Below are 25,572 nucleotides of genomic sequence, written 5' to 3' on the forward strand. Positions count from 1 at the left end.
TGTACTCTGAAAAGTAACAAAAGCTAAATATGCAAAGTTTTAAAATAAATGTCGTGGAAAGTCCAATACTGGCCTCTTAAATGTAATCAATGCATCAATTAAATTATAAAATAGAGCAAAAACATCAAATATAATAGTAAAGCACTGGCAGGGAACAGTTTACTGCATACTGAGTACTTTTATTTTTCATACTCACGGTAAATTTTGCAGATTATTCTTACATACTTTTACTTTATGAACAGTTTCAAGGACGATTAATTGCGGTGGAGTGCTCTCACAGGGTGGTATTAGTACTACTACTTAAGGAGAGGATCTAAACACTTTTTCATTTCTCATGACCCTGACAAAAGTTTGTGATTGATTCAGTTTAAATCTCTTTTTGTCTCACATGTGCATGATTAGAGCCATGTGACCTGCATTTGGCCTAAAGGAAATAAACTGAAGTATTTAATAGGAAGCACATGAGGGGCAGATATACATGGTGTATGATCTAGACTGATATTTGGTATTATTAGAGAAATGTGCAGTGGTGCAAGACGTATTCAGATCCTTTACTTTAGTAATAATACAATTACCATGCTGCGAAAATACTGCACTAAGTAAAGTCCTGCGTTTAAAACCTTACTTGAGTCAAAGTATGTAAGTATTATCATCAGCAAAATGTATGAAATGTAGTAGTAGTAGCAGTAAAATGGTCCCTGTCAATGTTTTACTATTATATCTGATGCTTTTGGATGTTTTAGTATTACTGTTACAATCATGTGTATATTGCATTTTACTGGGTAAAAATTGTGCTAATCCTTATTCCTTTATATTTACAGTTGGGTAGTTTAATCTAAACAGCGCTACTGTTCTGTGAGAACCAGGTTTTTAAAAAAGTCAAGTCAAAGTCTGTTTTCAGATTTGTGAAGATTCATTTTCCAGCTGCTCCAATAAAGTTTTCAAAGAGTTTACTTAGCTTTTATACAAGAAGTGCATAAAAAATATAATCTGACAAGAAACTAAAGCTGTCAGACAAATGCAGTGGAGAAAAATTTACAATATTTCGCTCTGAGATGAAGTGGAAGTATTAAGTTGCAGAAAATGGAAATATTCAAATAAGTACAAGTACTTTAAATTTGTACTTACAAACAGAACTTAAGTAAATATACATATTTCACAACCTAATCTAAATCTGTATATATTAAGTGATAAAAGGAGTATTTCCACTTTCTAATAAGGGAATATGGCAATATTCTTTATTTTTCTTGTAAACAAAACCCATGAAAGGATTAAAATAATGTTTACCTCTCAGTACTTGCTGACTTCCTTACCTGTCTCTGGCACTCAGTTCCTGCTAAAGACATAAATCCTCACAAATATATCATTTCTATATAATCTCTTTAAAAAAACATCTCCACCATCTCCTGCAGATCATCAGATCGCAAGAAATTTAGCTGTTGAGACAGTGAATAAGACTTAAATGCAAACTTCCACCCATCTGTACAAACATATACACATATTCTGTCTATCTCATAATTTAAAAAATCCCAAATGAACAATAAAAGGGCTCACACAGTGACGTGTTATTAGTGCTTTTATGAAAATTTTCTCTTGCACACATAATACCAGCTGCCATTCATACAACAGAGGCTCTAACACTGCAAAGTCATTCTTCACTATCTGTTACATGCTGTTGAACCCATCCACATCACATATACTGTAATTACAGAATTCCACATGCAGCACCTTTCATTATTGCACCATTTTACTATCAGGAAAGCTCCCTTAAGGGTATTAAATGATTCACTGTAGCCTGCAGTAATTGGTGGTTGTGTTTAACCACAGTTTTCTAGATCTGAATGTTAAGGACAATAATTGGCAACAAAAATATTCATACAAAAGAGAGCATTCAAGCAAATATCATTACATGTCAAAGACATAAAAACATAAAAAAAATGCTAAATTGAAATACAATAAATTGAAATTTTAAGAGCACAGGTATATCTATCTATTGGCAAGTTAATACTGTTTATATTTCAAGTTCATTTGTAAGTTGTGGAAATATGTCATCTCCCGAGAGAAATTAAAAGTGCCAAGTATCGGTAGTATCAAGTAAGACTAACTGAATAAAGGCTTTCATTATATTTTCAACCTTCCTGGACAATCTGTAAAACAATACATCTGAGTTACATCACGATTAGTGCTGAAACAATCATATATAAAACAATAATGTTAATCATTTTTTAATTACATACTTGGATTCCTACCTAAAGCACTTATAAGACAGCCATAGTTAAGTAATTACTGCTTTTGTTTGTTAAAGTATCTTCGGACTTTAAGTTAAATGGTAAATTTTAAAAATATTTCTAAAATCAAAAATACAAAAGGATGAAATGACTCATCTTGACTCAGTCAATTACCGTCCACACGTGAGAGTTAACAACATTGAAATGAATTTGGTAACAAATCCCATATCGGTGTATTTTGTGATTGCAGTCCCGAGTGCCCTGTTTCCAGAGCACTCAGCACTGACAAGACCAGATACTCCCACAGTGTGTCATGGATTCATTATCTGGCCTGAGGCAATTCATTTGCTAAAAGCCAGGATCTTCATTTCTGATAAACGACATCTTTCCTCCTGCTTTGGGAAGTGGTTCAGTGTAAATTGGACCACTTGAGGTCTGGACTGTGAGACTGGCTGGCAGCAGCAGCAGTCTCTCTCTGCTCACATTCAGAGCTCCCTTTCCACAGCCCTTTGTTAAAAAATGCAGCTCTCCATCTAGTTCAGATGCCCGTCATGCCTTGCCTTTGGCGATGGCCATTCGCTCGGACACAGTTTTGATGGGAACTCCTCTGCGGGCCACTTTGACATGTATGAAGAGTGTGCTGGGGGACAGACTGGAACCATCTGCCTTCAATAAATGAACATGCCGATAACCTGAGGAAAAAAGAGGATATTACACACATGACAAACAGCATGCCACAGTGATGAGTGCTTTAGAATATGCACAGGGGATCTTTCACAGGGATCTTTATGAGCACCTGTCCGTATGCTTGTGAAAGGTAACGTGAACTGCCCCACAAAGTCATTTTTGGCAGTGTGGTCATGGTCCTCCACAACAAACCGCACCAAGGCCAGTTCAGGGACCTGCAGCTGGAAACTCAGAGTGCAGTCCCATCGCGGGTTGAATCCTGTGGAGGGCGCACAAGAGCTGTAAATACATCAGCCAGGATTGCACCTTTCAAACAAACTAATAATGGCGCTGGACAGGAAAAAGGATCTGTGCTGCTTAATGCTGTCATCTGCAGCCTCCTGCATCTACATCATTACAAAACAGGCCAATAGTGAAAAAAAAACAGCAATAATAGGTTAGCTTTAGAATTTAGTATTAGCTCTCTGCTTTAAACGTTAATACAGGTAATAATATGAGGATAACAATCTATTGTTAAAGCTTTTTAGTGAATTATGACGTCTCAGAATTACCGTTGTTGTCAATGCGGTGAGTTTTTTGTCTTGCATTATCAATAGCCACCCCATGAATCTCCACCACCACCTGCGGGTCCACAATGGAGCTGGCCTTCTCTGTTTTGATTTTTGGCAGCTGCTGTGCAGATATTATCTGAAAAGCAAAGTGTAATAAGTCTGTTTTTGTATCAAAATCTTCTGTAAATATGTTTGTAAATATGTTGAGACCTCGTCCAACAAAAAGGGGCACAAACATGTATATTTGTCCTCATTTCAGCCATTCATTCCCCAACCTTTCCTTTGCTACCACCCTGACCACCCACCCAGAGGATTACAACATACAAAATATATACCGATAAAGGAGGGAAAACGGCATAACTTCATCAAATAATTATATTAATTACTCAAACAAAAGTAGAAAGAGAGGGGGGAAAAGAAAGAAAAGAGAAAAAAAATAATAAAATGTTAAAAAAAAATCAATAAAATAACAATAACAATTATAATTTAACTATCAACAATAATAGTTTAAAAAGAAATAATAGTTTTCATATAAAATTCTGATGGTTGTGTAGAGTCCCAAATCACAAATATGCCTCAAAGAGCCTCACAATCTGTGCAGCATACAATACCCTCTGTCTTTAGAACCACGTCAGAAAATTTAAAAAATAAAATTAAAAAAAATTAAAGGTCCAGTGTGCAGGGTTAAGGGGGACATATTGGCAGAAATGTAATATAATTGTACATTTCTGTAAGTGTATAATCACCTGAAAATAAGAATGAGTCGTATTAACTTGCTGTGAGCTGTAAATTCACCACTTCTTACGGTTCAGTCTCTATTTGTCACTGTGCTGCTGACTACATGTCTGCAACTGCAAAGAGTAGCGTGAAGATCAAGAGTACTCACTCCGCAGCAAAATCTGTGGACCAAAATGTCCCCCTAAGTACATTGCACAAAAAAAAACTGCTTGACTTGAAGCAATTTCAGTTGAATGAGGGGTTTCCAACTGATGATTTGAGTCTCTAGCAGCCCTACTTAAGATCCAAATGTTTAGGAGGTTCTTCTTGGGAGCCGAATTATCCGCAGAGGGCTTTTCCACTCCAGAATAAACAAGCCTGGTGATTTAAACCAGTAAAAACACTGAATAAACCAGTTTAACTTCTGTGGCTGATGCAAGAACATAAATGACCCTCTCTAGAGACATGGAGAAACATGGAGGTACAACATGGCAAACCCGCACCCTATATAGATATAAATGGCTCATTTTAAGGAAATGAAAAGACAATATTTTTTATTTTCAGATGATTATACACTAAGGTAAACATACTTATTATATTTCTGCCAATAAATCCCTCTAAATCCTACACCCTGGACCTCGAAGTGCAAAAACCTTATGAAGAGCACTGATCTAAATAAATAAAGTTTGTCAAAAATCAAATAATAACTATCATTTAAGATGGACTTAAGTCAACCTATCTAAAGTTGCTCTAATATTTTCACTTAAAAGGTCACCACTAACCCGTATTGTTAACTGGGTGGGGATGTGACCTGGGCCTCCTCCCGTGTTCTCTGGGTTAAAGTTGGACGTGGGGCTGCATAGGAAGTCAGGTTTAAGAATGTATCCACAGCGACCATTGGGAAGGAAGCGACCCTGGTTCAGGTCCATCTGCTCCCCAGGTGTCTGGAAGTTCAGAGCCACTGCACGGCACAGAGAGTGGAGTCAGTAACATGGCAAGTCGATCCCACTCGTGCCAACGGAAAACATTTCAGTACGTGAATGCCGTCAGTCACAGAATCAGTAAAAGAGAAAGACATCAATGTGTTGTGATGTAGCAGCAATTTGCAGAAATGAGAGTCAGTATAACACTTCTCTGGCACTTACTGACCACATAATGTTTTCCAAATGAATTGCCTTAATTTGCTGCCATCAGAACAGCATCCAAGCTTCTAGTCTGGAGTACTAACCCATCTGGCAGCCGCCGTTCCACATTTCCTGAGGATCATAGTTGGATGATTGGAGGCGCTGGCCAGAGGGGTAGATCCGGCTCAGCTGCCTGCTGTTGTGTCTCACGAAAAGCTTCCCTGCAAATGAAAAGAAGAAAACCACATGCCATGATACACTGGAGGCTGATTATATTTTGTGTAGAATCAGCTGCAGTGAAGCAATGTCAGAAAATCTTTTTTTTTAACTTCCTCTCTGTAATGTCAAGATGCAATTATTTCCACTGTTGTACCCGAGTCTTTGATGAGCCTGAGGGCTTCGTTTTCAGAGAAGGAGGACATTTCATTTGAGGGTTTTTCGGATGCATTTTCAAACCCACGGAAGGGGACACTTTTGCAGTACACAACCAGCTCTGATAGCTCTGGGCTCAGTTTAGGACAGACCTGGAAAGGGCAAATACAAACATAAAAGAAAATTGGGCTTTTATTTAAAAAGTTCACTTGAACATCTTCTCCGTTTTATTGACAACTGACCTTTGCAGGATCCTTCTTGGGTGTGTTCTTATTGCTGCCTGCGAGTTCATCTTCAGAGCTTGAGGAGAAACTGGCACAGCTGCCATTCTTGCCCAGCTGGCCCAGGTGAGGAATCTGCTTCTTCCCTTTTACCAGAATACGCCCCCGCAGCTCCTGTGGCGAAGATTATTGGAACAAATTACTTCATTAGAAAACCAGACAGCCAAAGGACAGAAAAATGATCCAGCTGTGTGTGTGTGTGTGTTGCACCTCAGGAGAAGGGAGATCCTTCTGCTGCTGGGCGCTGAGAGGCTTGGTGAGCAGTTTGCTGCCCAGGATGGTGCGGAGGTGTTTGGCCATGACTGCCTGCTGCTCCACAGAACAGTGGTTCTCCAGGGACAGGATTAGAGGGTAAGGGGATGCCTGCACAGAAAAACATGGAAACATACTGTATGCCATGCCATTAAAAGGCAGTTATATCACATGATGGTAATGCAGGACACAACACTGTAATGCTATAGGCTAGTATGTCAAACCAAAATGCCACAGGGTTGCCTCTGAACCAATGCAGCTGCATGAAGTGCAGCAAGCTATGAAAGTAAGACGTCTGACTGACTGCTTACTTATTACATTAGCAGTTACCAAGGGCATATTATAACTATATAGATATGCAAATGGCCTCACCGCCACTCCTACAGAGGAGCAAGACCCTCAGACTTTGTGTCAGCTTTGCCTTTTTTGTTGTTGTTTTGGATCACTTAGTAGTTGTTATTTGTATTTTTGAGGTTTTGTGTCTCTCTGTAGTTGTTTTGTGCCTTCTTGTGGTTGTTTTGTGTCTTTTTAGTTGTTTTTTTTTGTGCCTCTTTGTGGTTGTCTTGTGACTCTGGTTGTTTTATGTCTCTTTTTAAAAGTTTAGTGTGTCTTTGCGGTTGTTTTGCCCCTTTTTTGTCATTAATATTGTGTCTGTTTGCAGTTTGTGGTAATTTTAAGTCTCTTTCTGGTCATTGTCTTAAGTCAAGTCACATTTTGCATGTGAAGGCCACAGAGGCCCCCTAATACTTCATGCCCCATCCATCCATGACAGTAATGAGGGGCAGAAAGCATACTTTCATAGCTGAGAATTTACACTATTAAATCACCTTGAAGGCATACTGGGCGATGGTTTCAATGACTTCCTTGAAAGGCACTTTGGAGGTGAGAGTGTGCCCGTGGTAGATGACAGGTTCACCTTTATCTCCATCCCAGCAGTCTAGCTCCACACAGCGACAGCCCTGATTCAGAGCCCTGCCAGTAAAAGACACACTTCATCTCACACCACAGGGGGAACTTAAAAACATCTAAATCAGTTTTGATCATGCTAAAATATGGTGACAATGCTTTACAAGTCTCCGTCTCAATACCTGATGTATGGCTCAGTGCTGCTGGCGCTGGTGACTTGGTCCTTGGTGAGGTAAGTGTTGTGCGACGAGGAGATGAAGAAGTGGGCCAAAGGTCGGCTCATGTCCTGGTAGACTCTGGCGTGGTCAGGGTTAACCACATCATTCTCCAGGGACAGCATGTACATGGTGAAACCATTCTGGGTCATGAACAGGTTCCTTTGAGCTGCAATTAATAGCAAAGTGTTTAAAGTATTTTTAGAGGGTTTATCAACAGAACTGTGAGAGTTTAATTATAGTGTTTGAAAACTAACTAGGACTCAGGTACATGGAAGGCAAGGCAGGACAAGAGAGGGTTTACAATAAATCACAGCCTCCTTTTCTCACACAGATTCAGCTGAAAAATCTAGAAATAACACATCTTGACTTCTATTATTATTTATTTTGAGAATATTTTAAGCTGTCAGTGTTGTGATGTCTGCCCTACACTTCACTACCACTCAAACAGTACTGCTTCCTGCATCCTATCAACTCCTTTATTTTGTAAACCTGTCATAATACTCTTTATAATTTATAATTCACAGATCCTCTCTTACCAAACCAGACAGTCACTTAGTCTTCATCTTCCCAAACATCTAACACATATATTTAAAATGATGCTTTCAATAAAGCAAAATATGCAATTTTTTAAAGGAAAAAATGACACATTCTTCAACTTGAAAGTAAAAAGTTAAATTTATAAGAAAAAAAAACACACCACCACTTAAGTCAATGATACATATCAGTGACATTGTGAATATTGTTTTTTATTATTTACTTTTTGAAAATGACTAATGAAACAGTTGTTTGACAAGGACAAGTATGCTACAACAGACTGAAAATTTTCCTTTAGAAAAAAAACACATACAAAATGCCCAAAGCAAATACAGCAGAAATGTGCCGAAATCACAGAAACAACGCAAAAACAAAAACACACAAACCTTGAAAACAAATGGAACTGAAAAACTCCAGTCAAACACAATGGAAGTTCTCCAGGCCTCTATGGGAAGATCTAAGAGGAACAACTTGGTTTTTGATTCAGCAGAGAGGAACCAGAAGAGAGTGTTTGTTTTTGAAGAACAGAAGGCTTTTTTAAAAAAGATTATGTACTTTTTTTGTGTTGCCTCTTTACTCCACTTTTCATCCCGCTTCCAAGACATTCTCTCATCCCGTTTCTCTCCTCGGGTCTAACATCAAGCTGCTCCATTTAGCACTTCTCCTAGAGAACTGCATAACAGACGTTTTGTTGACTTGATATGCAGTGTTTTTCTGTTGTATTTGTTTTCAACATTTGTGCAGTTATGACCTTGCATCATTTCTGCATTTGCAGGGCTTTTGCTGTTAATGTATTTATTTTGGCTTTTTGCAGCACTTTTCCATCATTGTATTTATTTTGTTTTATGTGTTTTTAAATTGGCATTGTTTCTGAAGCTGCAGTACATTTCTCCTAATGACAAAGTTTTGGGCCATAATAGCGTATTTGCCCTTGTCATAGAGTGCACTTTTGAGCCTGTTTGTCTCTCTGTGAACAGAACAAATTTTTATTTGTTTGATTTGGCACATTCTTCCTTGGATTCTGTTAATCAAGTTTGAATTTTTGTGTGTGGCGTTTTCCTATTTTTCATGTCAGCCATGGCAGCTGTTTTTGCTTGTGCTACTGCAAATACTTTAACAATTTCTTCTTCCTTGAAACAAATCAATGTCACTGCTCGAAACATAAAGTGTATCACAATGTTGTGCAGCAGAGGATTTTGACTCAGTGTTTAGAAAAGGAAGATAACGGGAAGATCATTATTCTGTCATTGTATCAAAGAGGACATACATAGTGTTTATATGAAAATGTTTTAGGTTCTTCCTTAAAAGCCTTTAATGACTGTTTTTAGGACCTACCCCAGTCATTGAGCTCATAGGTGAGGATGAGACTCTGAGCATGATTCAGTGAGGCGTCCTCTCCTTGGTCTCCCAGGAAGTCTCGCAGCTCAGCAGTGGCGAGCACACAACCATTACTTGAATAATGTCTGAACACGGCGTCCAGCTCGGGCCGTCGCAGCAGCTCCCTACAGAACTCCTCGATCTCTATATGATCCAGACGACCATCACCGGATCGGTCACACCTCTGAGATACATAGGGGATAGAGATGAGTTAAAAAAAGACAAACAATCGAACACACAGAGAGACACATATCAAACACAGTGCTTTTATGGAGATATTAAGCATCTCCATAATAATTCACCCCAGCTGCATATACTCACATTAAAATACAGCTCTCTGAGGAGGGTTACTATTGGAAATTGCATCGGAAAAGAACAGAAAAACCAACAGTTAAGCTATAATAGAGAACTGAGGGACAGGGCAGGCAGTAATGCCCCACAATAAAGAAATAACAGGCTCTTGATTTGTTGTGGGGAGGATGAGGGAGGGGGTAAAGTTGTGGAGGGGGGCTGGTGGTTGGCTTGCTGCTGGCTTGGTAATTGAACACAGACTGTAGACTCCAGGGTGTCACAGTGAACTGACACTGGCAAAAATATAATCAACTCCACATCTCTGTGTAGTTATCTCCTCTCTTCTCAGAATTAAAGCTTTTACAGAAATGCCCTCTACTAAGGATATTTTACAGGTGCTGAAAACTCACACAATGTACACATGATGACCCTGACCTTGAATAAACAGCGGGCATACTGCTCACTCAGGTCAATGTTGATCATCTGGAGAAGTCGTTTGACCTCGTCGTAGCTCATCTTGCCGTCCTGGTTCTGATCCGCTCGCCTCAGGTAGCGCCGGATCCAAGTGTGGAGAGTTAAGGAAAAAAAACAGACTAAAAACTAGAGACTACAATCAGTCAAGTCCATTTTGTCTTCACTATGCACAAACACACTGAAATCTTACACTTTTTTTTGCATAACACTGCTTCTGATATTTAGCCCACCCTCATTTAACCTCTCATTAACAGGGTGGACAAATAACAGCAACTTCAGTCAGCCCCGAAAAACTGCAACCTCTAAAACAACACCGCAGCTACATATATGCACAAGCACTGGAGTGGGCACCAATACAGCCAATCATCATAATTTTTTATCATAATGACTGAACATATAAAATTAAGACGAACACAATTATAGGCAATAAGGCAAAGTTTATGGTCGAAATAACCAGGATCATTAAGTAAGAAAAAAAAGACTATTAGATTATTTGTTTGTCTTTCTGCTGCAATATGATCTCACCTCTACTCGTCATATTTTACTGCTTGGACGTTATGTAAATTACACTGAGGGCAGCCTTTTCTGTTGTCTCTTGACACAGAAAGGGTCAGCAGTAAGAAGGTGTTTGTAGTTAGGTTTAAGGCAACAAAGTTATTTTGGTTGTGGTTCAGTACATGTCAAATAAATTATTCCTTAAGAGTTTATGTCATTGTATGTAGTTGTTATCACGCTGATGTTTGCTCAAGAGTTCATTTTTCTGACAAGTTTGGTTGTAAGTGAATACACTTTGTCCATCTTTGTCCATGTAATCTCACTGCATAAAGGGTTGGTAACAATAAAAGACTAATTAAAGTTTGTTACCTGAGTGTGCAAATGGTAGTACAGAAAGCCAACACACACACACACACACACACACACACACACACACACACACACACACACACACACACACACACACAATACACCATTTAAGAGAAACATCACGCCGATAGTCTGCAGTGTGAAACCTAATAAACAAGTTAACAAGATAGCATAAACAAGATAATTGACTTGATGATTTATAAGGTCATAAAAATAAAAATATATCAATAGAGAGGCACAGATTATTTTAGTTTTATACACTACCTGACACCTGCAGTCATATTATCCTCTGGCTGTGAGGGTTTGTAATTAACTGATAGTCGGGCTATATTTAGACAAGGCTTTTTCATCAAGTCATTACTGCTCACCTTAGCTATGCCGTGGATGTGGGATGGCACATGTGACAGCAGAGTCAGTCACCATAGCAATGCTGCCTCAGCTACTCTATATTTATTCTAGCATATTAGAAATTGGGCAGGATATTGGTCCAGTTTCTGCTTCTGACTCATGTTTGCCACGTGCTCCTTTAAAGTGCGGAGCCCTCGCACCCAGCGCCGAGCTTCGTCCTCACAGTGGCACAGCAGGTCCAGGCTCTTCCTGGCTCCTCTGAAGACCACTGTGAAGCACTGGCTCTCTGGCACAGACCCAGACAGCTGCCTCAGCGCCTCGGACTGGCAGCCCTCACGCACACACTCAACTTCTGTCACTGCAACTGTGGAGAGAGGAGAGGCAGAGAAAAATCATGTTTTTGAGTAAACACAGCCCTGCCAGAAGATCACAACAACTCAAGGTGCGAAACAGCGTAAGGTCAAACGTTGAGTGTTTATAGGGATTCATCAATCCCACCCAGCAGAGTGTCATAGCAACAGGATTGTAAAATATAAAACGTACTTTGCATACTCTTCAACAGGATAAATTTAACCTGAGACTCTTACAGCACCCAAACTGACACGCAAGTGAAAGTTACACCTTCAGTTTTGCTCTCCCTGCTGAAAGTCAAAGAGCAGATTCTTCTAATAGGTTTTTTTATATTAGTTATTAACTCAACATGATGGCTGTAGTGCACAGCCATGTGAGGCTGTGTTGGCTAAATGCTAACATTAGGACATCTCCCCGTCAGCTAAGGCTGATGGTAAGGTCACAGGTCAGTCATAAACAAGAGTAGATTGACCATATCCATCTCTCACTGATTAGAGATCCAAATATTCTAACAGAGCGCGATCTACACACACACATCCGAGAGATTCACCAGCACTATATATATCAACTGAGGTTTGGATATCTATATCTATATAACATCATGACCACTCTCGGCCTAGCGAGATAAAAAAAGAGCAAATATTTTCCACCATTAAAGATTGATGATATAGAGAGAGCACACGGTGGGGTTGTGTTCCGTTTGACAAGCATTTTTTTAAAAAAAAAAAAAAAAAAAAAGGTTGGGGGTTTAGTTAAAAATACCCAAAAAAAAATAAAAATAAGAAAAGATACATAAATTCTTCAACTAAACTCCACCATCCAAAACTAGTTTTTTGGGCCACACACCCTCTTCTTTCCACAAGCTCTACTCCCAAACCACACGCAACATGCGCTGCCACTCAACCACGAACTGGCACACTAAAGTCAGCGAGTTGCGGTTCTGTTCAGACTCTTTACCCACAAAATGTCAGAGCGTCTCAAAACATATCTCACCTATCTGCGAAATCACTCCAGCCTATTAGAGTCCAGTGACGCACACACATCATACACCTATATAGTATCTAGATCATCTATATTTTATTACGAGCAGGTTTCTCATTCATTCATGAACATACTGTTGTCCAACAATTTTGAGGTAACATTTCACACAGACAGTTAAAAAACTTGCGCTGATACATAGATGCATCGAGAATAGCGTCCAGGGCATTTACAAAAAGTCTCAGCCTTTTGGTACCATGAAATTAAGCATATATTTTATGGCAATCCAGCCAATAATTATTGAAATATTTCAGTATGGACCAAAGTGACTATCGTGTGTCATGTTGTTAAAAACATATTTCAATGTTGTGGGGGGTATAATTTTGGTGGAGGAGTCACAGGCCAAAAAGGTTGAGATTTACAACTTTATGTAATCTGTTTATCTCTTGCTGAGCTCTGGTGAGTCTGGGCAACACTTTCTGCACAGAAAAGAGACACACACACACACACACACACACACACACACACACACACACACACACACACACACACACACACACACACACACACACACACACACACACAGGCCTAACACAACAACTTTATTCAGTGCAGGAGCTCATCTATTTCTGCACTGGGAGGCCTGCTGTGTGGTGATCACTCAGTTGGGTAATAAGCAGTGTCTGCCCTGACAATGGCCTCATTCTCTTGTTGGAGGTCATAAAGCCTCTGCCGTCCACCTCTTCAAAATTACTCCACATTCCTCCTTTGTGGTTATACCAGAGACATGGTAAAAGTGACATGCATGTGTGTGTGAGCTGTACAAAGGAACAGTAGAGGTGTGTTGTAATCTAACGCCAAGTGCTTTTAGAGCATCAGACGCAGCACTGAACTGCAAGGGCCAGATCACAATGGACCTGGAGAACCGCCTGGAGCTCGGAAAAGAGGAGCCGAGCCAATCCTCCATCTGGGATTCACACAAACACACACAGATATGGTCCCCAGCAGTCTGCCAGTGCAGCATTATCAGTATCTGTCCCTGGAGAGGCCACCATGTCCTCACACTGCTTGTCATCGTCATTGTAAGGAGTGTTACACGCTGCAACACGACCACTCTGGGTCTATTTCTGGAGGTGCTGCAGCACAATCAAGACAGCCTTCACCACCAGCTGAACCACAGACCTGCCCAGCCACCCACCCCGTCAGTCAGGCTAGCAAGGGGCCAGCATTAAACTGCATTGCAACATCAGGACAGAGAGCAGAAACAGAGCAGAGGTGGGAGAGCTAAAGGTCAAGCAACAAGGAAGAAAATAAAATAGTGTGAGAAAGAGTCCGTCCGTATATATAAATATATAAATATATATAAAGCAAATCAGATGTAAAGTCTCTGTCTTCTGTTTAATTTAACTCTTCCAGACATGCGTTGCAGTTATTTTAGTCCACAGGTGTAACTTTGGACACAGTGTGCCATGACCACTAATATGTGACAGGTATTTTAAAACAATGGGATACCAACATCAATTACTTATTAAATATTTACTTCAACATGAAACATAACTTTTTTGTCAAGTTAAAGAGTTAGATGATCTACTTTAAATGCTGAAAAAAATTAAAACTTTGTGGAGTGGAACACATGAAAAATTATGAGCATATTATTTTATTATATATAATAAAATATATATAAGTATCAGTTTGGTTTGCCCGGAAAAACATTAGTTCATTTTTTATTTAATTGGATGTGGTAAATGTATATGAGTGCTGTTGGTTCTTCTATCCTGATCTGCCTGATGTAAATTTGGAAAATTATTTAAATTATATTTGAGATTTCACGATACAATGTCAGAAAAAAAGATCGATAAAATCCTTTTCCCAGTGTCTCAGCATAATTAAGACTTTTGAAAGATTTATCTAATACTATTTAACACTAATTAATGTCTTAATTAATGCCTTTAAAGCATCCGTGGGAACCCTGGTACAGTTTATTTAGGATGGTTTAAAGCTGTCTATCTAACAATCAAACCGAGACCGCAGGAAAAGGTGGGTCTTGATTTGCTTCTAAGCGGACTCTGCTTAGTTGTGTGTGAAAGCAAGCAAACCGACCACAGGATTATGATAGCAGATATGAGGTTTGCGCATGACTTCAAAAGCTAAATAAATCCATTATTCCCCTAGAAATAAACCCATCTGCTGACTGTAAATCTGTTCAGGAAACGATCTTACAATGAATAAGGACTGGTAACCACTTAAACACGTCAGCACAGGTTTTTTTCCTTATTAAAAAGCTGTTAAAATGCTTGTATCTGACTTTGTGTGTGTTTTAAGTACAATAAAAAGTGTATGACCGCAATCCCAAAGTAATAAGCCCCAAATCATTGTTTTACAAGATTCCTCCTTTTCATTCTGTCTTTTCCTGTTAGTCATTGTTCATAACATGCAGGCAATTTGCAGTCCAATAATGCTAATAATGCTTATAATCAGTTATTTCTTTGATCTTTACAGGGTCAGTTCACCCTAAATATACAAATTTGCCATTTTAATCCTTTCTAGCCATGCAGATCTCTGTCTGAGTCTGAAGAGATTTCTGCCACTAACACGATGCTGAAAATGCAAACAGTTGCCTGCAGTGACATCTGTTACTGATCTGTAACTTTACATGACGGTTTAATAGTGAGCCTGCACACTGTACCTGACTCTTCATGAATCCAGGTTTATGTTCTGGTAAATCACTCATGATTATTGTTTCGGCAGTTTGCAGAGCCCATGATTAGTCTCCTCACTCACCATAGAAACAAACAGCTCCTTTAATAAGGCAAAGTAACGGAGAGGGCATGAGATAGAGCCAAGATAAAACAGCACAACTGTAAACAATAAGCTCGCTGAATGAGTGTACTGACGCACGTCCTGGTCTACACTGGTCTGATGGAGGAAGGCCTGCTGGTGTGTCGCTACATTACTGCCTTGTAGATAACGTTTCCTTCCAGCCAAAGCCCTTTTCCTCTTATCTGATATCGCCTAAGTTTCCTCTTTCAGGACAAATTTTTATTCAGGAGCTCCTTTTCCTTCTTAACCCTTCTCTCTTCTTGGTGCTTTGACTCTTTTCCACCTTGAATCCTCCCTCCTGATGATTAGTTGTCCTGCTCTCCCTGATCATGAAGGCAAGTTTCGGCAGTACTTACATGTCTGCTGGGCTTTGGCTTTGCGGGAGCTCTTAGTGGATTCACACCACACGGTGAGTCCATCATCCAGCAGCCGCAGGTTTCTGCTCTTCTGCCACCTCGAAGAGCGAATTTTCACCATGCTGGAGCCCTGCATCATTATACGGATGTCCTCATTGTCCAGCAGCCCTGGAGCACAAACACACACCCACATAAAACAAAACGGGAAGTTTTAATGTAAAAATAAAGTGTGATTCTGTTTGACACTGTGTCATCAGCTAGTTGAGCAAGACTTGTTTTTGTGCCGGTTAATTGTGGTGACATACAGGCTTACAGTTTTTCTCCATTGCTAAGACACATTTCACGCACCTGGAATCCACTAGAACGTCATCATCGCCTTCTTAACACAGCAGAAGTTTCTCTTGCAAACTCTTTCATTGGTTTCACACATTTTTCAACCTTTTTAAAACACAACTCAGATCTCACACAAAGACCCAAGACTGAAAACATCTGTTCACATCTGATAGAAATATCTTACATAATTATGGATCGCTGATGCACCTGTGTGAAACCCTTTTGCACAACTCTTCAAACAGAAATCAGTCCGTAATCGTCACCTCTGCCTCCTCTGTGATGCTATTTACAAGCATGAATCAAAGAGATCAAGGGCACATAAAAATTAATACCATAATAAATATAATAGATTGAATTCTTCTTCATGAGTATCTTAACAGGCCATCCCAAAAAAAAATTCAAAACACAGGTGCATCGTCTTTAAAGAAAATAATATCCATGGTGTGATATGCTTGCTTGCCTCTGTAGAGTTTTGACAAAATAGTGAACTCTTTTCAGATTTGCGTTTGGGGTTTTGAGCCATTGTTTCAGAAAACGTTTTTAATCGATTGGGTAAAAAATGCAAACACAAAGCACAGCTGAGGCTGATGGGAATGTCATTAGTGTTGCAGGTATTTGGTCATGAACCAATGAGACCAAATACTTGTGGTGCTAGATGAAAATTTAAAGGTCTGGCAAAGTTATCACAATTCATCCTTAAGGTGATATGACTGTACTAAATTTCACTGCAATTCAGTCAATATTTGCAGAGAAAAAAAACTTGAATCCCAGAATCTAACCTAATAGTGTTGCTATGGGAAGAAGTCAGCACGGTTGACCCTCTGGACGCTATGAACGTCTGAAACCAAATCTCACAGCTATCCATTCAAAAGTGAGGACCACAGGCTGACTATAAGTACAATAATTATGTCAGCACTGAGTTCAATGTAAAAAGTTGAAGTTTCTTTAGTAATTTTGTAGCTTTACAGATATGTTTTGCTCCTCTCCTTCAGGTTAACAACATCAGAGGTCTGGGAGTTACGTATCTGCCTTCTCTAAGTGCAACTTAGTCTTTCAACTCAATCTTTTTTTACGAGCTTGTCAGTGGATGCTTTTAAAAATAATTAACTCTAATACAACAGAAATATTTCACAGACAAACAGACCTTGTTGTCTGTATTTTGTCAATCCACCCTCAACACTTTTCTGCTTATACCCAAACCAAAGGCTGTGTTTCATATACAAACCTTGGAGGAAATTACCTGTGCTGAAGGTTTCGGTGTACAAAGTGAAGCTCCCACGAGAGATTGTCTTAAAAAAATGTTATATCAAAGTTATGTTTTTCTGTGCATTTTCTTCCAGTCTAGACTTTATGAAAATGAACATACTTTAAGATTAAAGCTGTGAGAAATTAAATGCTGAAATTGGAATCAGCTGTGATAATTGGAAATTTATTTCTCTCTTGGGGCAGAGGCAGGCCATCAGACAGTGTTTACTCTGCCTGTATTGTTCATAGTAGTTGTCCCTAACTATTACTACCATATGGAAATTTAATCAAGGGGCTAAAACCTTTGCAGAGCCTCAGAAAAGAGGCGTGTATTATTATTTTTTGTGAACACTTACAGGGATGAAGCTAGTCAGAGAAGAAAATAAAAGATGAACACAAGAAGCCTATGTGGAGGCCTGGTGGAAACACAATACAGGTAGAGCTGGATGATATAGAGAAAACCTATGTCCACAATAATATTGCAACAATATTGTAGGGTTGATTACTAAATATTAACACGACATTTATAATAAATAATCATTAGCAATGTGGATATAATGACTGAGTGGGTAAAGACAAACAACAAAACAGCCAGAACAGTCTGGTCAGTTCAGAAAATTACATCACTTTACTGTAATGACATTTTAAAGCCAGGAAAAGATAGCGATTCTGATATTGCAATATCCAAAATCAAAGACCATACCTAGTCTCATATCCCAATATCAGTATAACATGGATATTTTGCCAGCCCTAAATAAAGGTTTAAGTTGAGAACTGATAGTAAGTTGGAGCCTAGTCATGTGGTATCACTTAAACTCAGAGGGGAAACTAGTAACTACTGCATGGTGCATGTGCTATTTTTTGTAAAGATATCAAGTTTTATTATCAATAATAAAGCCAAATGCTGGCACAAGATACAACTCTTTTAAATTTACAAGCACAAGGCAATATTTATATGAGCTGGTTTTGATTACATCTAAATTCAAAAAGGACTATTCAGTTGAAAGGGAATTACCAATTGATAACTGATTAATCATTACGTTTCTTAATTGTAATAATTTGCTTTTTATTTTCTTTTATATAAAGTTGCACACTGGATATAATGGGGATTTGGGCTGGAATTGTGTCCCGCTGGCCTCTGAGAAATGATGATGAGCATTTTATTACAATATTTTCTAGGACAAATATTTAGATGATCAATCAAACAAGATAACTGGCAAAATAATTGAGAACTGTTATCTGCAGCTTTACTCTAAAGCTGAGGGGATTTTGGACTGCAAGGTTGGAGTTAAAGGGGCATGCAAGAAGTGTTTACACAATAGTTCAAACATGCCAGACCCACAGAGAGCTCAGGGTGCAATCCAACACTGAGTGGACATATTTGCAAGAGTGTGATGGAAAATGTTGTGAAATTTACTACATTTTTGTGGATATTCCACAAATTATTTATTTTGGAGTGGTATGGGGTTTCTCTCAAAATTACCTATGTAATGACATAGCTATTTCTTATTTAGTTCATTATTTGAATACATTTTGGGTGGTTGGGGATGAATTTAATGATACATTTTGGTAGTGTTTTTCAGAGGGTGTTTTTGTAATTATTTGATAGGAGCTAGTTATCAAAAGGGAGGGTTGACTTGTCAAAGGCCCTAAGCAAAATTTCACCCAGGAAACTAGCAGGCCATGAAAATGTTACACACTCAGTTTAAATCTGATTTGACATTTTTGCAAAATGCATATTTACATTTCATGAAACAGGTGCAAAAGTTGTGAAAAAATGTAGCACAAAAATCAACCAAAGATTCTGCTCTTCAGAGCTAAGTCTGGTTATGTCAAACTTGTTTTACTATGACGAAATCATGGCTACTACAGCTTTACACTACAAGTGTTTATAAAGCACATTTGGCCATGCCTCATTGCTTCTTTAGCAGGGATGAATGGGGCCTCTCACAGGGAATTTTTCTCTTTTAGGACTGTTCAAAGAAAAGGTTTAAACAAACGGTCACTCTTGTCAAATTATTCTTTGGAGTTGGTCTCTTCTGCTCACCCCTGAAGATTTGTCCAGAAACAGTGGGCATAACTTTCCCTTAAATCACAGTCCTTATACTGTCAGTGCCAAATGGCTGAAGTCCCTCAGAGGGCCCCCAAAGCTACAGCTCAACAAAAACTGCTCCGAGCTCCCTCCCCCCGACTAGAAACAAAGTGGGTGCAGCCAAGGATCTCTCCCCATCAAGGTTGAGCACAAAGAAATTCCCCTACCAGCCCTCCATCCATAACAACCCTGTTTTCCCAAGCTGTTACCACATGCAATGCATTCCCACAAGCAGAGCACATGGACCTGATTAACTGCAGGTCATTGACCACGCTAAGCTGCCCAAACAGCCTTAACTGCCTCTGTCTCAACCCCCTACTTCACCTTTTATTATTGCCCCTTCAGCCTCGACCACATTCTTGCTTTCCTACCTGCATCGTTTTAATATCTAACCGCAGAGCAGAACAAGTGAGCACAAGCCTGAAAGTATTGGCCAATCCACAGTTTAGTTAAACAAAGGCACATTCACATTTTAATACACTACATGTTCCTAAGAGCCTCTTTATAAGGGTGTAAATGGAGGGATGGGCATGGCTCTTCAGGCTACAGAGATGAATTGTACTTTCTTTTCATCGTCTCCTGCAGAAAATCTGGTTGACATCCCCTTCATCAGATGGTCAAAGCCTTGCATGCCAACTGGCTAGCAACCATACTGATGTATTTTAATGCAAGCATTTCAACATGGCACAGACATGAGAAAAGCGGCAGAATTAGCTACATAGGAGAGGAAAGAGTCCATGCCAACTGCCAACCAAGCAGCAGTGCTTTGAGCTAAGCTATTGTGTCACCATGCTAACATGCACTCAATTGCAGCACTAACACACACTGATGTTTACCAACTCAGATTAGCACAATAACATGCTAATGTGTGCTAAGTAGCACTAAACACTATGTACAGCTGCAGCTGATGGTAATAGCCCATCTCTTCTTAAGGTATTTAGTCATAAACCATAATATTGGACAAATTTTGATATGATGATGGCACTAGATGAAAAGTTAGCCACACTTGCAGCTCTGTGACTTTGCACATCTTGCTGCAAAAAAACATCTTGACCAGCTTTAGATGGTTAAGCTGGTTGACCAGTTTTTTTGACCAGTTTGAGGTATGTTTTCACATAATTTTTTAATGGTTTAGCTGCTTGTGATGGTCACTCTAGCTTTTTTATCCAGTGAGGTTCCTGTGAAATTGAAATTAAATCAATGTCCTTGAGTATGGAGAAATAACAGTGTCATGAGGGGAATGTATGAAAAGCAAAGGGTATAAATCAGTTAAATCTGCTATCATGGGATGTGCATATGGATACATTTGCACAGCTGGATAGATTGGCCATACCGGCCTGTCCAGCTTGACAGGCTGGTCACACCAGTACGGCTGGTGGTCTACCAAGCTAAATCATCAAAGACCAGCAAGAATTGCTTGATGCTCTTAGAATTCACCGCTTAAGTGAAATTTTTAACGTGCTTGCAGAGCTAGAGGAAAAGTCAAGCAGTCACCAAAGTCATAAGGATTCTCTGGGGACTATGAATGGCTGTACAAAATTCCCTGCCAATCCATCCAATAGTTGTTGAGATATTTCAGTCTGGACCAAAAAGTGGACCACCGGACCGACAGACCAACAAAGAACTAAAACTTGTATAACAGTTGGATCACTGGCAGCTCCATGTGAGAACAACTGGCCAGAGAAGAAAGAAACACTGATGGATCAGCTGTCAGAAAACAATAAACATTCAAATCAGTTCCATAAGGAATATTTCTCTGAGGGTGTGTCAACACTGTGAGCAGCAGGAGTGCCTTCAACCCAAGAAAAGGATCAGAAAGAAAATAACCATATCAGCTGCTCAGTAATAGATTGTGTCTGCAGGAGTCCTCTTCACTCAGGCCCACATACCAGCTCTTCCTGGGACATGGGTCACATTTCTCTCAGCATAACAACTGTCACGAGAGCCAGCTAGCAAGGATTCTACACTTGCTTAGAGATAGACAAGTTAGGGTGTTGTTGATATGATACGGGAGACAGGTCAATTCAATTTTCTGAATTCAGTCCAACAGCTGTCCCCAGGAGACGGGCCAGGTAGCAAGTAGGACACAAGGTCCAGCTTTAAAAAAAAAAAAAAAAGCATGATATCCAGAGTTAAAAGATGATCTGAGGGAAGCTTGACCAAAAAAAAAAAGACTGTACTGTAGAGCTGCGACTCTCAGCGGCTGATCTGTGAACAGATTCCCCAGAAAAAAAGATGAGAAGCAATCTGAGTGTAATTTGGAAATTCAGCATTACTGCCAATGGTTTTTTGGACAGCACACAGTTGAACATGAAAGCACATGCAGGCGCTTTGTATTCAGCTGAAAATAAGCAGTCCTCAGTTTCCACATTCTCTTTGTTATTCATAATGAATGCTACATCACTCATTCACTCATTAATAAGCAGGATATGAACCCACAGGGAGGAGTCCATAAATACAGCGAGGGGGTAACTGTTGTGTGCAGCTGAGCTAACAGATTGATTCTAATCAGCTATCACAAATGTAATATCTGGTGACTTTTAGCTTGTTTACTTGCATTTGGGGGAAAAAGAGGATTAATTATGTTGTCAAGAACATATATACTTAAACACTGATTACACTTTGAAACATGGTCTGTGTCTCACTGATCTGTAAGCTGAAGATCTTTAGTTAGTGGGATTTCTCCTGCGGCCACTGAGGATGGCAGATTAATAAATAACCAGCAGAATACCAGACTGAAAAATGGAAACTGAGTCTTGCTTTTGGATTATTCGTATCATGATGACTTAAACATTCTGATGTACAAATGATCTAAAAATAGGAATTTTGATGCGTTTCAGTTCACTAACTTTGGATCAAAAGCCTGGAAAACAAGGGAATATAATAATTTAGTTTGCATTTGGATTTCTGCAGAATTATGGTTCATCACCAATGAACACTTGTGAATTTAACTGTAGTTAACAGGATCTATGGTCAGACCTCTCTAGACCGATACCACTTTTTCTTTCCTAATATCAAGTCTGACAGTTGAACTTGTGTATCCGCCAATACTAAGTACAGATCCGATACCACTGTGTATTAAAAAAAAGGCCTTGGCCCATTAAAGCTTGAGTGTGTAAAATATTGTATAAAATATAAAGTGCTGATGACACTTTGGGTGTGAATTGAAACTACTTTAAAGATTATTAATAAATGACGTGGTATCGGATCAATGCACAAACCCACGTACTCGCCCAATACCTGATCTAGCAATTTAAGCAGCATCAGAGGCATTTCCAATATCAGCAACGGAACAACTCTTGATCTATTACGAACAAACTGTTATAAACTCCAATAAGAGACATTCAGACTTAGTAATGCATCATTTTCTGTGGCTTACTTAAACATAACATCAGTTCATTAGGTTCATTAGCAACTTTAAAGATACACCTATACTACTGCAGAATTTTCAAAAATGACAATGTTCATACTCATACAAAAGTGATCCCTCACAATCATCACTTAGGACCCACTAGAAGTGTGTGGTGGGTGTATTTTCCTGCAGTCTCTGCTTCTGCCTTTTCTTCTTTATTTGCTGTGTTTGGGACATCTGTGGGCATGTAGCAGCAGGCATCGAAGTGACACAGCACCAAAAAAGAAATAAGAAGAATGAATCTGTGGTTGGCTTTTAATTTCACATTTGCCAGCAGGCGTGTTTACAAACAGTAATCAGTTAGTTAATCCTGCACAGTATAACTATAAAATTAGGAAAGTCAATGAAAATTAGTCGTATCTATTTTCTTCAGTGTTTGTACTATTGTCTGAAAATACAAACGCAGCCCTTTGGATCTGGTTTTATATAAATGTGTTGTGTCTTGTAGGCTTACATGGGCAGGGCATTTGTTTGCATGACATAACAACAACAAAAATGTATCCAATCACTCCTGAGATATTTTTACCAAGCTAATATAAATTGACTGTGTGCAAAGCATATACATGCAGCCAATAAGTGCAACCTGTGAACTCATAACTCCACTCCAAAGTCATAAAGTTATGGATTCTGTTTGTGTAAATCCTGTTTGTTCTCACAGATAAGTAATTGCTGAGTAGCAATGCCAGAGCAGTACTGAGCTCCAGAGTTAACTACATTGCCGACAACCTCGGACTCTTTCTGAAACCAAATCCACAAACACCCCCAGGGGACATCTGTGGCAGCGAATATATTTATCCATGCGTACGCTTGTCTGATTCAAACATAGATTATCTCAAAACTAACAAACCTCGGGTTCACACTAAACTTTATCTGCAAGCAAAGACTAAGGGAGAAATCTATGAACAAACAAGTAGGACAAGTCCTGTGACACATGACACAAAAGTCAGAACTTCATTCCACTCTTATACTATGCTGTGTGTTTTCCATCGGTGTAAGTACAGATTAAAAAGCAGCTAAGACACCGTCGGCTGAACGCCACCTGACTGAATAATGACGACACATGGCGGTAAGGGGTCGGGGTCAGGCAGGAGGGGGGTGATCTTACTGGCTTCATTATTCAGCATTAGCGAGATGCTCAAATATAGAGTTGACAGTTGCGCATTACATTTTCAGGCACAGATATATGGTTTCACAACTCAAACAGCAGTAATGCTTAAACAAGTGTGTGCATAGTGTCAGAGTTTCAACATAGTCTACGGTGTCAATGCCACAGCCTGGACCACACTGCTGTGATAACATGGAAAATCAGGGGTTCAGGAAATCAAATGTGTGGAGCAGGATTTTATTATCTGATTGCCAAAATAAACAATGATGACATGTTACAATAACAGAAACAGGTCATCAGCTGTCGTAAAGTTATTTTTTTATTGTAAAAAGTGATTAATTGTTGAATTTTTAGAAGATTGGACCATGAAAATACTGCTTGCTGCATTTTATTGTGAAATTATGGTTAAAGTCATTGCATTGGATGTATTATAACGGCCTCAAATATATGAATTTTACACTATTGGCTGCAAGCATGGTTTACATTTGTACAGCCTATAAACAGGTCAAATGGTGACATCATCGGTGGTCCAGATTTCCAGACATCCAGCGTCTTTTCAGAGATTCTGACAGGTGCTTTGTTGCTGCTCAGCAGGTGTCTATTTTGGGGCGAGGTGTGACCATGAGCTGGAAGGGCTTGTGTGAAGGGGCAGCAGCCTATCAGTGTTGGGCTGAGAGCCAGGATGGACTGGGATGGTAGAGGTTAGGAGCCTGAATCACACCAGTGGGCTAGTGGCTGCAGGGGAGTAAGTTCGGCTCTTCATGAACACATAATCACTTCAAATACACCCCCACACACCCTGTCATGGTGTGTCACTATCATGCTGATTACCAGCAAACTCACATTCTAAATAAAAACTATTAGACATCTGTCTCACACTCTTTCTCTATTACTTGATTTTTTTAGGTACAACCAAGCAACTAGGTCACAAGCACGTGGTCAGGCAGTAAATAAAGCAAACAATTATTTAAATTAAATCTTCCCAAGTAGTTGCAAGGGAAGGCTGGTAATCCCATTATGTATTTTGAAAGGATGCAGAACTTATAGCCTACTTAAATAACCATTAAAGTAACTATTCTCACAACAGAAAATGTAGGAAATACCATGATAAAAGCCTGTTATCACGAATAAACTACATCAGGTATCAGTCTAACTCCCTGCTGAAATGCTTCAGTACAAAGTGTGATTAAAGCACTGTACACTCAGATAACTTCATATCAAGAATCACGGGGGGTACTAAGGTGATACCACAGGAAAAACACTCAACACTTAAGATATCGCAGTTTATGGTGTTTCACTCTCACAGTTAAATGTTGCAGCAACAGAGAGCAGCTTCAAAAGTGTGAATGTTTTCTTACCGAGCTTCTTGATGGGGTCCGCGGTCTTCTCGTCCCCTTTCCTCCTCTGCTCTCTGGGACTGGTGGCCGCTGACTTCCCGCTGCCTAACATGATTACAACTCCAGCGAAACCAACAGCACGCTACAACTTTAATACTCGAGGCTTAACTCTGAGAAATAATAAATCAAAGGGGGGGTGCAGGTGTCTTCCAGCAAACGCAGATTTGTGCTGTCCCAGAGGCCCTCCGAGCAGAGAGAGACACACAGCCAACAGTTATTCGTTTTCCACATGTGTGAAGTCCCTCCCCGGCGCTGCTGC

The 25,572-nt window shown here is 39.5% G+C and overlaps 1 protein-coding gene across 1 annotated transcript; it reads right to left on the reverse strand.

The window, feature by feature from the left end:
- Nucleotides 1-1,563: 1,563 nt before the first annotated feature.
- Nucleotides 1,564-25,572, reverse strand: plcd3a (phospholipase C, delta 3a). The gene is made up of 15 exons (XM_042505407.1): nt 25,275-25,572; nt 15,730-15,897; nt 11,360-11,588; nt 9,974-10,103; nt 9,206-9,431; nt 7,301-7,502; nt 7,040-7,184; nt 6,171-6,323; nt 5,922-6,074; nt 5,681-5,831; nt 5,412-5,528; nt 4,966-5,144; nt 3,467-3,602; nt 3,025-3,174; nt 1,564-2,920 (listed from the first exon to the last, which is right to left on the reverse strand). Exons 1-15 carry the CDS (start codon nt 25,363-25,365, stop codon nt 2,778-2,780), a joined length of 2,373 nt encoding a protein of 790 aa, XP_042361341.1. The 5' UTR covers nt 25,366-25,572; the 3' UTR covers nt 1,564-2,777.

Source organism: Plectropomus leopardus, chromosome 17 (assembly GCF_008729295.1).
Source record: "Plectropomus leopardus isolate mb chromosome 17, YSFRI_Pleo_2.0, whole genome shotgun sequence".
NCBI classification, from domain to species: domain Eukaryota; kingdom Metazoa; phylum Chordata; class Actinopteri; order Perciformes; family Serranidae; genus Plectropomus; species Plectropomus leopardus.